The sequence below is a fragment of the Sander vitreus genome, chromosome 2 (assembly GCF_031162955.1).
Source record: "Sander vitreus isolate 19-12246 chromosome 2, sanVit1, whole genome shotgun sequence".
Classification (NCBI taxonomy): Eukaryota; Metazoa; Chordata; class Actinopteri; order Perciformes; family Percidae; genus Sander; species Sander vitreus.
This window is the reverse complement of record NC_135856.1, coordinates 883869-897538: the sequence shown is the minus strand read 5'-3', so window position 1 is coordinate 897538 and position 13670 is coordinate 883869. Positions and strand designations below refer to the sequence as shown.

The window sequence follows — 13670 nt, the reverse complement described above, 5'->3', positions numbered from 1 at the left end:
CTGTGAAATATATATACATATATACACATATATATATACACATATATATATGTCTACTTGTGCTACATTTGACAAATGACCAACTAGCTAGCTTTGCTGTCTGCTTATCAACTCCTTGAACGGATTATAGTATATTTTACCACGGCTTATTTTAGAAAGGCCATGGCAAGAAAACGTGTAGATTATCAAAAAAGACACTGGATCATAGATGTTTGTTTCTGACTGCCGGTGTTAGCTAGCGTAGCCAACGGTAGCGCACTAGCGAGCTATCCTTTTCCCACAATCGCGTCCGATCGCAGACAAAATGGCAAAATCAAATGCAATCCAACAGCACGTTATACAACGTAAACAAAGACACGTTTTGTTGTCGGGGCCCTTTATGAAATGAGCAGTGGTGAAAGTTACGACATCATGTTATGATTGAGTGTAGCTACCTAGCTAGCACGTTAGCTAACATTAGTTGAAATAATTACACTTAATGATTGAAACACCACAGTGGGTGCTATATATTGGTCAAATGTGCCTAAGACTTGCAGTTTGTATATATATATATATATATATTGATATATATATATATATATATATATATATATATATATATATAGCCAGTGGAGTCGCCCCCTGCTGGAAGTTAGAGGGAACGCAGCTTTAAGCAGCTTCAGCTTTGGCTTTACTTTTCAGACCCTGAAGTTGCCGCTTGGTTCAAGCAGCATTTTCCCACCAACTCAAAGAGAAAACGTTGCTTTGAAACCTGTGAACGCTGTGATTGAAGGACTCACCCGTACGCCGGGTTGGTGACGATGGGTCGCGGGTTGATGAGGTCCGTGTCGAACAGGACTCGCCGCTGGCTGCCGTCCAGTTTGGAAACCTCCACCGTGTCACGCATGGAGTCGGTCCAGAAGAGGAGGCGCGCCACGTGGTCGATGGCGATGCCTTCAGGACTCTGCAGCTCTGAGCACGCCAGGGACAGACACAGTTTATAAAAACGTAATAATAACAATACATTTTATTTGTGCAGCACCTTTCATTGTATAAAAGCAATCCCAAAGTGCTACAGAGTAAAACGACAAACAATTCTGATAACAAAAGATGAACATTAACTAGAAAATGCATTTCCTGCACACAAAAAAATGCTTGTGAGTGCTGAAAAGCTAAATTGCTAAAGCTAAACTGGATTGCTAGCTTAAGTCCGTAAGAAGAAGGTGAAGTAGTGAGAATATTTGGAAAAGTAATCACACTCAGGATTGTATTATTATTGGAAATTCACAAACGCACAAATACACACAGTATACTGTATGAATAACTCATATAAATCAGTTATGTTTTGTTATTGTTAAACGTGCAGTGTCATGGTATAAGAGAACAGCAGCTGGTCCTCCAGCTGGAATCAAGCCCTGCCCTGGCTTTGAAAAAAAAGTCATAGTATAGTCTGTCGAAAAAAGTCTGGAAGATCATGCATACTTCACACCAAAAGGTCAGCCCAGACTGAGGATGGAACCAAGGGTCGGAGTCTGAAGTGCCTACTTGCTACGTCTCCTATGTCCGTCTCCTGTCTATTTCCTATGTCTCCCATGTCTGTCTCCTATGTGTCTGCTGTGCTGTACGTTGTACCTGTAGTGATGATGGGGATAATGTCTCCTATGTGTGTCTCCTATGTCTCCTATGTGTGTCTCCTATGTCTCCTATGTGTGTCTCCTATGTGTCTGCTGTGCTGTACGTTGTACCTGTAGTGATGATGGGGATAATGTCTCCTATGTCTCCCATGTCTGTCTCCTATGTGTCTGCTGTGCTGTACGTTGTACCTGTAGTGATGATGGGGATGTCTCCTATGTCTCCCATGTCTGTCTCCTATGTCTCCTATGTGTGTCTCCTATGTGTCTGCTGTGCTGTACGTTGTACCTGTAGTGATGATGGGGATAATGTCTCCTATGTCTCCTATGACTGTCTCCTATGTGTGTCTCCTATGTCTGTCTCCTATGTGTCTGCTGTGCTGTACGTTGTACCTGTAGTGATGATGGGGATAATGTCTCCTATGTCTCCTATGACTGTCTCCTATGTGTGTCTCCTATGTCTCCTATGTGTCTCCTGTGCTGTACGTTGTACCTGTGGTGATGATGGGGATAATGTCTCCCATGTCTGTCTCCTATGTGTGTCTCCTATGTCTCCTATGTGTCTCCTGTGCTGTACGTTGTACCTGTAGTGATGATGGGGATAATGTCTCCTATGTCTCCCATGTCTGTCTCCTATGTCTCCCATGTCTGTCTCCTATGTCTCCTATGTGTGTCTCCTATGTGTCTGCTGTGCTGTACGTTGTACCTGTGGTGATGACGGGGATAATGTCTCCTATGTCTCCTATGACTGTCTCCTATGTGTGTCTCCTATGTCTCCTATGTGTCTCCTGTGCTGTACGTTGTACCTGTGGTGATGACGGGGATAATGTCTCCTCCACTCAGACTGGCTCTGCTGATGGCCGGCCCCGTGATGTCGGTCCAGTAGACCATCTTCTCCACGCAGTCGTAAGCCACGGCGATCACCACCCGGTCCTGACACGAAGCACACACTTTTATTCAGCCAGAGGTGGAAAGTACATTTACTCCAGTACTTGTACTTAAGTACAAAATGTTGAGGTACTTGTACTTTACTTGAGTCTTTTCTTTTCATGCCACTTTCTACTTCTACTCCGCTACATTTCAGAGAGAAATATTGTACTTTTTACTCCACTACATTCATCTGTTCCAGCTTTAGTTACTAGTTACTTTAGTTACTCCACTACATTCATCTGTTACAGCTTTAGTTACTAGTTACTTTAGTTACTCCGCTACATTCATCTGTTCCAGCTTTAGTTACTAGTTACTTTAGTTACTCCACTACATTCATCTGTTCCAGCTTTAGTTACTAGTTACTTTAGTTACTCCGCTACATTCATCTGTTCCAGCTTTAGTTACTAGTTACTTTAGTCACTAGTTACTTTAGTTACTCCGCTACATTCATCTGTTACAGCTTTAGTTACTAGTTACTTTAGTTACTAGTTACTTTACACATTAAGATTACTGCTCACTAAACACATGTAGTTTATAATATCTGATGTTTTATTCTAAATTAAACTAGCCAACAATATAACGGCCTACAAGTCCAGCTTAATACTTTAAGTACATTCTCCTGATGATACTTACAGACTTTCACTGAAGTTATGTTTTCACTGCAGGACTTGTACTTGTAACAGAGCATTTTTACAGTGTGGTGTTAGTACTTTGACTGCAGTAAAGGATCTGAATACTTCTTCCAGCGCTGCATTCAGGAGCACTTTGATTCTGAAAGAGTCTTTTGTCGCAGTGACAGAATGAGCGTCAGCGCCCGGTCGGGACTGGAAGACGCCGACGCTGACGGAGAGCTTTGTGCTCAGCACATTACAACGTGCGGGCTTCAGAGAAGAGAAGGAAAGCATTCTGATGCTACACATCTGTTACAGCACAACTGGAGGATTGTTTCCCGGCCGACAGGAACGCTCAGAAGTGGTTTGACTACATTCATGACAAACACTGACACTCTGTGTGTCTAGGCTGTTGGACATAAAGACAGAATGTCGTCACCCGAAAAACTCTCACAAGACGAGATGTTTGGGCTGGTTCTCACTTCTACAAGGAGCTCAGCCGGCTGGAGTTTCTCTCAGCATTTACTCTAGGGTTGTAAATAACCATTGTTGTCATCATGGATTATCTTCTGGATGAATGGATGAGTTGTCTGGTCCCTATAATGTGGATCAGTGTTTCCCAAAAAGCCCGAGATGACGTCCTCAAATGTCAAATTCAGTTTGACTTTTTTTTTTTTCATTAAAAATGACTCAAACCGATGAACGGATTATCAAAATAGTTGCCGTTTTATTTAATAGTTGTGAAATAACCAGGTGTAATGTTAACTAGCGGGAGCAGCATGTTAGCATGCTGACGTAAGCGTTTGGCTCAGTTCGAGAGTCCAGAACGGCCTCACAAAGGGTTTTTTCTTGTTTGAAGTTTGGACGCTTGTTTTGGTCCGCATTTGGTGCGGGTCCGAGTCCGATTGCTGCGTTCAAACTAACCCAAAGGAACGGCACGGAGGGGGAAAACCAACTCGAGTGAGATTCAACACAACTAAATGAGGCAGACGTGAAAGCCCCCCGCAGAGTTCGTCCAAACAGGTGCAGCCATCGCGGTTGTAGGAGGGCGGAGCCTGTTTTCTTCGCTCGTCAGCTGGGCGATCCCTGCCGTCAAAAAAACGCACCGTGAAGCTTGATTTATACTTCTGCGTAAAATCTGGCTACATGTGTACTGTAGGTACGGGGAGACACGAACCTACCCCGGACCGCAACGCTACCAAGCCACGGGCGAGCGGACTGCGTCGCAGCGACGTGTAGTTACATTTCTGGAGAGGTGCACGTCAGGCTGCGGCGTAGGGTCGGTATCTCCACGTAGCTACGTACGTGGATTTAACGCAGAAGCAGAAGCATGAACTGGCCTGAAGAGTGAAGTGAAATCTTACGGGGATGTGCAGCAGAGGTTTGGCTTCCTCCTTCCTGATGTCGTATCCGTCCAGAGGGACGTGTTCGATCTTCCCGCTCTGAGCGAACAGCAGGTGTGTTCCCGGCGCGACGGGGTGGACATCGGGCCGCGGGGTCGGACCCACCGGAGCCGGTGTGACCGCATGGTCGATACCTGCAGAGAGAGGGGAGCGTTCATTGGTCCAGAATCAGAATCCTCTATTGATCACATCAGGGAGATAGTTCAGCTGCAGCTGCTCCCAGTCACATTCACGGTAAATATACCAGTAAGAAAAAGAGCTAGAACATACCTGTGTAAAGTAAGATTGGGTTAAAAAGATTGGGATGCTAAAACTATGGATTGTAAAAATGCAACATTGTGAACACAAATAAAGTACGGCATCATCAACGTAAGTAGTATAACCCTTGTGTTGTCTTCCTGTCGACCGAGAACATTTTTCTTTTTGGTAGTCTTTATTCTACACTTTTGTCGCATTTTTGAAAATGTCACGACGTTTTTTGTCACTTTTTCCGACGTTTTTGTCGATTTCTTCTGCACTTTATTTGAAGTTTTTGTTGTTTTTTCCCACATTTTTGTCACGTTTTTCATCGTTCTTTTACCATTATTTTTTCAAACGCTATAAAATTGAATAAGTCGTGAACTGATCATTTATTGTGTTTATTTTGATGTAGGGAACCATCCACGTAACTCTTAATTGACCGTTTGGTCGAAAGAAAGCCACATTTTGGATGCAGAAACATAGTGCAGGAGTGAGTGATAAATGAATGCACAGAGAAATTGTTAGAGCTGCACGACATGCGTTAACGTTCTGCCTTTCTGCTGCTGAAACACAACAAACTGCTTGTTGAATGTTAAACAAATGACAGAAAATCATTTCCAACATATGAAACATTAGATTAAATATAAAAAGGCAGCACTATCAAACTAGGACAGTTACATTTTAAACACAGTTAAGTTTACAGTTTTCTGCTGATGTTTGTTTTTCAACTATCGAACACACACAAAAAAAATCTCTGAATCTCTTCGTGATGCTGGTTGATAACGCGAACTGTCGGCTGGTTTGGTTTGTGTGCAGTAACCACAGCAACGTGGCTGTAAGCCGTAAACACCCAAGAGGCCGTAAACTGTCACAAGTAAAAACCCCGATTGAGACGCAGATTCTGAACGCGCTGTATTCATGTCCAAAGAATGACTCTGAGGGCTCTATCTCGCACCCGACGCAGTGCAGCACAAAGCCCGACCCAAGGCTCTTGGGCAGTGGGAAGTGATGGCACCATTAACCAACAAAAACCTGGTCTAAAGTCAATAACGCAGCATTTCATTGTTATTTTAACAGAGCATTAGTAAAATGCTCCTAGGCTCGTGCACAGCACGTGCACACTATGCTTGTTACACACACAGGGACGCACAGCAGCACACACACACACACACACACATGCAGAAGATTACACATACAAATATTACGGTGCAAATCCTCCATCATAACAGCAATGCTCCAAGGTCCAAACGCGCCTGGCTTTTAAAGGGAATGGGAGATGATCTCTGATTGGTTGATTGCATGTTACGCCCAAAACACACCTCTGATTAATGAAGACACTAAGGTCAACCCTTTAGAACCATGACCCCGGCACACGGACCCTTTTTATCAGCCGTCAAACTAGCAAAAGTGGATTTGGACACGCCCTAAACACACCTGCACCAGGCGCTTCATGCTTCACACCCAACTATAGGGCCCAACAACCTGAATATAAAACCGGCATTTGTTATATTTTAGCAGAATACTGAAAGCAGCAGAACTGAGTACATTTTGATATCTGTTTATTTATTGCAAGCAATATCGTTGCGCATATTGTCCTATTGTGCAGCCCTAACCTGTATCAAACTCGCAATATTGTCACATTATACTGTGCAGGCCTAATGTGTAATCGGTCAGTTGACTCACACAGAGGGGTGCTGCCGGGCCCCGTGCGGGTGTTGGGGACTTCCTGTCCGCTGGCGTCCACGCACCAGCACTGTCCGATGCTGGCGTGGCACTGCGTGGGCTCGTAGGCTCCGTGGCGGTCGCACTGCGGGACGTACTGACCGGCGGCCGGCCGCGGACGGAAGAAGGAGAAGATACCGGAGCTGGAGGTGGCGTTCTGGGCGCTCTCTCTGTGGCGCTCGCACAGCGTCTTCTCACGCTCTGGGGACACAAAAAGAACAGAGTGAGACAACAACAACGACACCGTGATGGCAAACCTGCGACTCTTTTTACAATCGGGCCCTAAGATTATTTTTTGTGGCATTTTGATTTTTAATGAATTGGACAGGCTGATATGAGAGGGGGAAGACATGCAGAAAACCATCACAAGTCGGACTGGAACCCTGGACCTTCTGCATAGAGGCATAAACATATATATATATATATGTGTGTGTGTGTGTGTGTGTCTGCTCTACCAACTGAGCTAAACCGAGCACGACACGTGTTGAATGTATCCCAGCACACATTAAAGTAACAGATCACAGAACAGGACAGTAGGATAGTAAATGTCCTGTTTTCTCACCAGTTATCAGCTAAATATATCAAACTCTGCTTAATCTAGCCTCAGTGTAATGTTATGTAACTTGACTTTGTGTTTTCTTGCTGCTGAGCAGGTTTGTGTACGTGGCAGCTGCAGATAAACGTGCGAGCGAGCGGTGGAGACGACCGCAGATTAAAGACGAGCAGGAGGCTTTTTATCTCCGCGGCCACATCTGGCACATCAGCTCCCCTAATTCTTTCTCTCTCTCTCTCTCTTTTATCCTCCAGGGTGCCTGCGGGACAAACCACAGGGCCCTGTGTGACAGACACAGCAGCGCGTCCTCACAGCGCCACGTCTGATAACGACAATCAGACCAACGGAAGGCGCACAAAAAAGGGATAAAGAGATAAGATAAGCTCCCGAAAGATAAGCCAATCACATTACAAAAGATCCCACTCAACCCCCCTTCGAAACTCTTTCTAGTTACTGCCATCAGGCCGCTGCTATAAAGTCCCTCTATCCAAGTTACAAACATTCCTTCATTCCCACCGCCATAAACTTCTTAAATAAAAAGTAATGACCCACACACCCACACTGGCACTAGGCCACTTTGCACAATATATTTTAACTTTATCTTGTGTATATTACTTTCATAAGCTATTGTATGTTTACTTACAGTCAGAGGAAGTAAGTAAGAGACGCTGTGACAAGTTATGACAGGGGACAAAAAGATTATGCCTTGCAGAAGCTGGCGGGTCGTAAAAAAAGGACTAAAATATGACAAAACTTTGGCGCGGAGGAGTTGAGCTGTAATTAGCTCTCATAGTTCCCGACACCTGGAATCAGTGGAGGAGTGTGCAGCGCTGCGACGACGCCAAACCACAGACAACAAGGAACCTACCACTGTGGACTATGGGGGGGAGAGAAATGTTTTTTTTTCCAAACAGTTTCAAGTGCAGTGGTGCAACAACAACAAGGCAGCAAAACACAAGACTCCTTCCCGAATTAAAAGATACAAAATGTGCACGCAAGTCTTTTAGGAAATGCTCATTCACGTCCAGATTCGGCGTCCACACAATCAGAGATCCAGCCAACCGCAGCGGGCCGTTCAGACCAGCGTCATGAATTAAAACAGCAAGAATCCATCTTGAACAAAAGAACTATTTATAACTATATATAAATATAACCAAGAGTGTCACGATTTTCCAAATCCTTAAATCAATTTAAAGCTCACACACTCACGACAGAAGTGTACCTGGCAACGACAGTTTGAGTTTCTCAGAGTTTACGAAGTGCAGTCGTTTGTTTCCATAACTCACTCACAGGGAAGGCAAAATGTTGCCACAGGGCGACTTCAGGGAAACGGGAGGATTTTCCACTTCTGTTTTTTCACCGTCATCTTCGCCCCCCAGCTAGTGGCCACAGCATCAGGAAAAGAGCAGCTGCAGGCTACAGCTAAGCTAGCGTTACCTTGGCTGAATCCCTAGTCTCTTTCTTGATAGCTCCTCGCTTGAACCAGAAGTCGTTCTGGTCCTCGTCCGTGAAGGCTGTCTCAAAGCTCTAATTCCTGCCCCGATGAAATAGGATGGAGGACGGATCTCTGAGGAGCTATGAGCGAGGAGGGATCTCTGAGGAGCTATGAGCGAGGATGGATCTCTGAGGAGCTATGAGCAAGGATGGAGGAGGGATCTCTGAGGAGCTATGAGCGAGGATGGATGAGGGATCTCTGAGGAGCTATGAGCGAGGATGGATGAGGGATCTCTGAGGAGCTATGAGCGAAGATGGAGGAGGGATCTCTGAGGAGCTATGAGCGAGGATGGAGGAGGGATCTCTGAGGAGCTATGAGCGAGGATGGATGAGGGATCTCTGAGGAGCTATGAGCGAGGATGGATGAGGGATCTCTGAGGAGCTATGAGGGAGGATATAGAGAGCAGCCTTCCCGGAAGCCGTGCAGCTAAAATCCGTTGCCAACTCCGCCCACACAGCTGACAAATTCATGGGACGCTTTAGAGGAAAGGACGTCTCCCTCCCTCTTAAAATGAAGAGCTGCCTTCAAGCCTGCCAGGGGACTTCCTTTAACACACTGAGCTCCTCTCTTTTTCCATCTGTGTGCATTCATGTCCTAGTAATGCTTGTCACTAACTTAGCTCCGGGGAGGTTATTTCCTGGAGTCCTTATGATTTCTCGCCCTGGCAGGTTTCCTTGGATTGGTGGTGGCACCTAAATCGTGTTTGCAGCTGCTGGCGTGGTCCTGCTCTACGCCCTGCTATGCCCTGCACTGCTACTACTATTATCTATCTAGCTTCTACTATTTCTAGTCACAGATCTATTATCTTTATTGTTAAAATAATTGCCACTATTCATCACATGTAAGAAGGAAGTTTTTCATCGCCACTGTCGCTCCAAATGCTTGCTCTTCGGTGGGGTAAATTAAGGGAAATTGTTGGGTCTTTGTAAATTATAGAGTGTGGTCTAGACCTACTCTATCTGTAAAGTGTCCTGAGATAACTCTTGTTGTGATTTGACACTATGAATAAAATTGAACTGAAGTACGGTTGGAAACGTCGAGATCTATAAACGATCTGACGGAAAACAGTGGATAACTGTGAAATATAAAGTCTACTTTGGTGCTACGTTGGGGGGGTTAAAGAACACAACAGGACGTCACACAAATGGGCCGTTTAAAGCGTAACTCTCGCCAAAATGCAACCTAGGGTCTTTCTGTGAATGTACCCGAGTCAAACTTTCGTTTAAACTCATATTTAGGACGGAAACGCCACTTTTAAGATTGACCGTATTTTCGTTTTTGGGTCAAATGGCCTTTTGAATGGGAGTGCTAGGGGCGCTTTGATGCTAGCCTCAAAATAGCTATTTTTCGAGATCGACACTTTTTGACTGGCAAGATGGCGGCGAGCGGAAAAACCAACTAACTTCTCAACTAAAGTGAGCTGTTAAAACCTTTTTTAGTAAACTCTGTGAACACAACCAATGTTGTCAGTGCTGTGGTTAAGGTGTAGAGTCCCTGGTGATACTTGGAGCAAAGTCTCATGTTGTGTCGAGCCTTCTTAGTCCTCGTACTTCTTAGTACTTGGTTTAAACATAGATATTTTGAGGCTAGCATCGTAGCGCCCCTAGCTCTCCCATTCAAAAGACCATCTGACCCAAAAACCAGAATACGGTACATCTTAAAAGTGGCGATTCCGTCCTAAATATGCTTTTAGAAGAATGTTTGACTCAGGTACATTCACAAAAAGACCCTAGGTTGCATTTTGGTGAGAGTTACGCTATAAGTGCCACTCCCACCGCCGCACAACCCTGTGGAGAATCGGCGGATGGTTGTTGGTCTGAAAGCTTCGAAGCCCTACAGTTCACACAGCACATTCTAGCGCCGGTTTGCATCTGATCTGGGGCTTTTTGTCGGAAAACTGACGGCGATTGGAAATTCAGGGCTAAAGTCGTGTGGTGTGAACTTAGGCGGGAGTCACCTACCTGAGGACGCGGGGCGGCACTGGAAGCCGTCACCGTGGAAACCAGGGCGGCACTGGCAGTTGTAGGAGCCCTGCGTGTTGGAGCAGAAGGCGTCGTGGTGGCATCGGTCCTGCTGGCACTCGTCTACGTCTGAACCGGCAAAGCAAGTAAATACAGAAGATGAGGTTATGCTGGGATCAAAGATTCTCTGTAACTAAAGAGAGACCACTGACCCTCGCTGGCTGCTGACTCTTTGGGCGTTTTCACACCTACAGTTTGTTCACCGGGGTCCGAATCAGTTGTTGAGTTTGTAAACTTGGGAGTGGTTTCTCCTTGGTTCGGTGTCATTTCACACAGAAAAATCGGTAACACTTTACTTGAAGGTATCTACATAAGAGTGACATGTCATTCTTATGTAGATACCTTCACATTACAAATCACGGAAGAACTCCTCTTATTGGTCACATGTGTCTGGGGTGGGAACAAGAAAGTGAATACAGGAAGAAGGTCCTGTATTTACGTCTCCGTGGTCAAACCAGCTCATTTCATTTCAATCATTTTCCTGACATTGTTTCTACGTCTGCTCTGCTCACCGAGACTTCGCTCTGCTCTGCCGGTGTCTGTATCCAACTTTAGAGGCGGCTGGTTTGACCACGGAGATACCAGTGACAGTCAAGTTTGACCGCGGTCTGTTTCTGAGAGAGAAACATTGAAGCTGCTCCAGTTTGACTGATCTGCTGCGTCGCAGATTGCCAAGCACACCTGACTACAGGAGACGTTTGGCTCAGACTTGTTGGATCTGTTCCAGGTCGCATCATGTTCTCACCACAAACAAACCGCTCCAGAGTTCGTTTGAAAGCATATGCCGTCTCGGTACGCTTGTTTGGTCCACTTTTGGTGCGCATCCGAGTGTGAATACTGTATTCACACCTGCATAAACGAACCAAGGGGGAGGGAAACCAACTCTGGAGACACTGAACTGAAGTTAATGAGGCCGGTGTGAAAGCGCCCTAAAAGAGATTTACACAAATGCATACTGAACAAAATTATAAACGCAACACTTTTGAAAACCTAACAACAAACTAACACAGATTCAGACAGATTTGTGAACAATATTTGAGAGAAATGAGCCTTTTGTGTACACAGAAAAAGTCTTAGATCTCTGAGTTCAGCTCGTGAGAAATGGGGGCAAAAACTAAAGTGTTGCGTTTATAGTTTTGTCGTTGTGGAAACTTTACCAAAACTCATTATGTTTTTCAGGCGGCTTCAACCCCATCTCACAGTCTCAACATCAACAGCAGAACAAGTTCCCTCAGTTTTCATTCTTTCAGCTATTCCCACAGGTTGAGACGTTGTAACAGCTGGACAGTTTCGTCCTGCTGTTTTCTCTCCACATAAGAACATTCTTTAGCTCAGACTCTGCCGACTTTGGGAGATGTATATACAAGAGATGAGCTGCACAGCTGTAAGGCAGGGTTCTGCATTTCCTGCCCAGGTGGAAACATTTCCTGTGCGAGGGGCCCACGGGCGGCGCTGACTTAGAATACGCCACACTGAAGAAACTCTGCAAGTCCACATGGAAAACTGCTTAATGATATGATATGTACAAAAGCATTTAAGAGTTAGTAATCTGCTGCCACAAAGCTTCCAGTCAGATGTCTTAAGGATTCTTCTATATGTCTGAATTCTTTTTCGATGCGTTTGGCTTGTAGAAAGTCCTCTTCACAAACAGATGTTTAGTTTTGAACGTGGAGAACAAAACGCTGTACAACAGATCAACCAGACCATCTGAGCAACAGCTGAACAAGAGATGAAGAAACCAGCAGTCCATCCATCCAGATACCGGTTCCTAAACGCTACTTTCCAGATTGTTGGGGTTCTGCTGAATCCTGAACCCCCTGGTTGAGGTTCTGCTGAGTCCTGAACCCCCTGGTTGAGGTTCTGCTGAGTCCTCGTCCCGTCCTCAGTCCATGAACCCAGTCAACACATTAATGAAGTAAACAGTGACTGTCCTTCCTTTGCCGTACCTGAAGTTGCTGCATTCTGGCTGCTGTCTGTAGACTTCATGCTCAGCTCGTATTCTTCCAGATGTTTCATACCAGATGTTGTAACAGCGGTGATGTTGTGTATTGTTTAGGGTCCTCGCCACCACCAGACTAATCAGCATTGCAGATTGAACATGTAGCTGGACTTGAATGGCCTTCTTTTGACTGAAAGTACTGCCAAACAACACTTTTTCTGCTCACCAGTTCCATTTCCACTTCCTCTCAGCCTGCTGCATTGAAGCTCCACCTACGTAAACACCTTCCTGTAATCAACGGCGCCGTCATTACGTCGACCAGCGTAGCGCGGAGTGCAAGCGTAGGGTTCGGTTTGCTGGGAAAATATTCTAAAGGTTCGGCAGAAACCCAACCCCGTCAGAAAGCCCAATATTCAGCCCAATCCGTGCATCCCTGGTTGATACCGAAACAAAGTCGTACCGCTGGAGCTCAGCCCGTCAGCTGATAAAACTCAGGGGGGAACTCACCCTGACACACCCGGCCGTCGCCCACGAACCCCGACAGGCAGGAGCAGACGAACGCCGAGCCTCCGGTGTAGCTGCAGAGCGCCCGGTCAGCAGCGTCGCAGTCATGGCTTCCTCTCTGACAGTGATCCACCGGGCGGGTCTCCTCTGAGGGGCGAGACAGACGACATGTTAGCGACGTTACGGGTTGAACAGGAGAGGAAGTCTCACTTCATCCTTCAGACATTATCCTGAGGGACTACAGATACCAGAAAGTCACGTTATACTTTTTTAAAGACTAAATACACTATATTGCCTAATATATGGACACCCTGTCCACTAGGGGTGGAACAAAAAAATCCATTCACATATGTATCAAGCTTTTGTTTTGCGACAATTGTTTTAAATGATTTTCCGTAGAATCAGTATTTATTTCTTTATTTGTACCGATGGTTGACCTAAATATGTTCTGTTTATACGGTACGGCCGACGGCAGCTACATCATATCCGTTTCCAGCAGAACATCCATGTTGACAGACACATTAAAAACTGTTGACGTATTGTGTGTCTTATGATGTGAGATCTCTGTATTTTGTTGTTATGTATTACCACACTAAAGTTTCATTATTTTTGTTTTGCCTCCGTACACGGTTTATCTGAACT

At 45.3% G+C, this 13670-nt stretch overlaps 1 protein-coding gene across 1 annotated transcript in view; it reads right to left on the bottom strand.

Annotated features, from left to right (window-relative positions):
- The window catches only part of LOC144531602 (nidogen-1-like), a 51987-nt gene that overhangs the window by 9147 nt on the left and 29170 nt on the right, over positions 1 to 13670 (bottom strand). Inside the window, 6 exon segments of the mRNA XM_078271844.1 lie at positions 780 to 951; positions 2417 to 2543; positions 4516 to 4688; positions 6478 to 6717; positions 10526 to 10654; positions 13032 to 13175. Coding sequence (XP_078127970.1) covers positions 780 to 951; positions 2417 to 2543; positions 4516 to 4688; positions 6478 to 6717; positions 10526 to 10654; positions 13032 to 13175 — 985 coding nt within the window.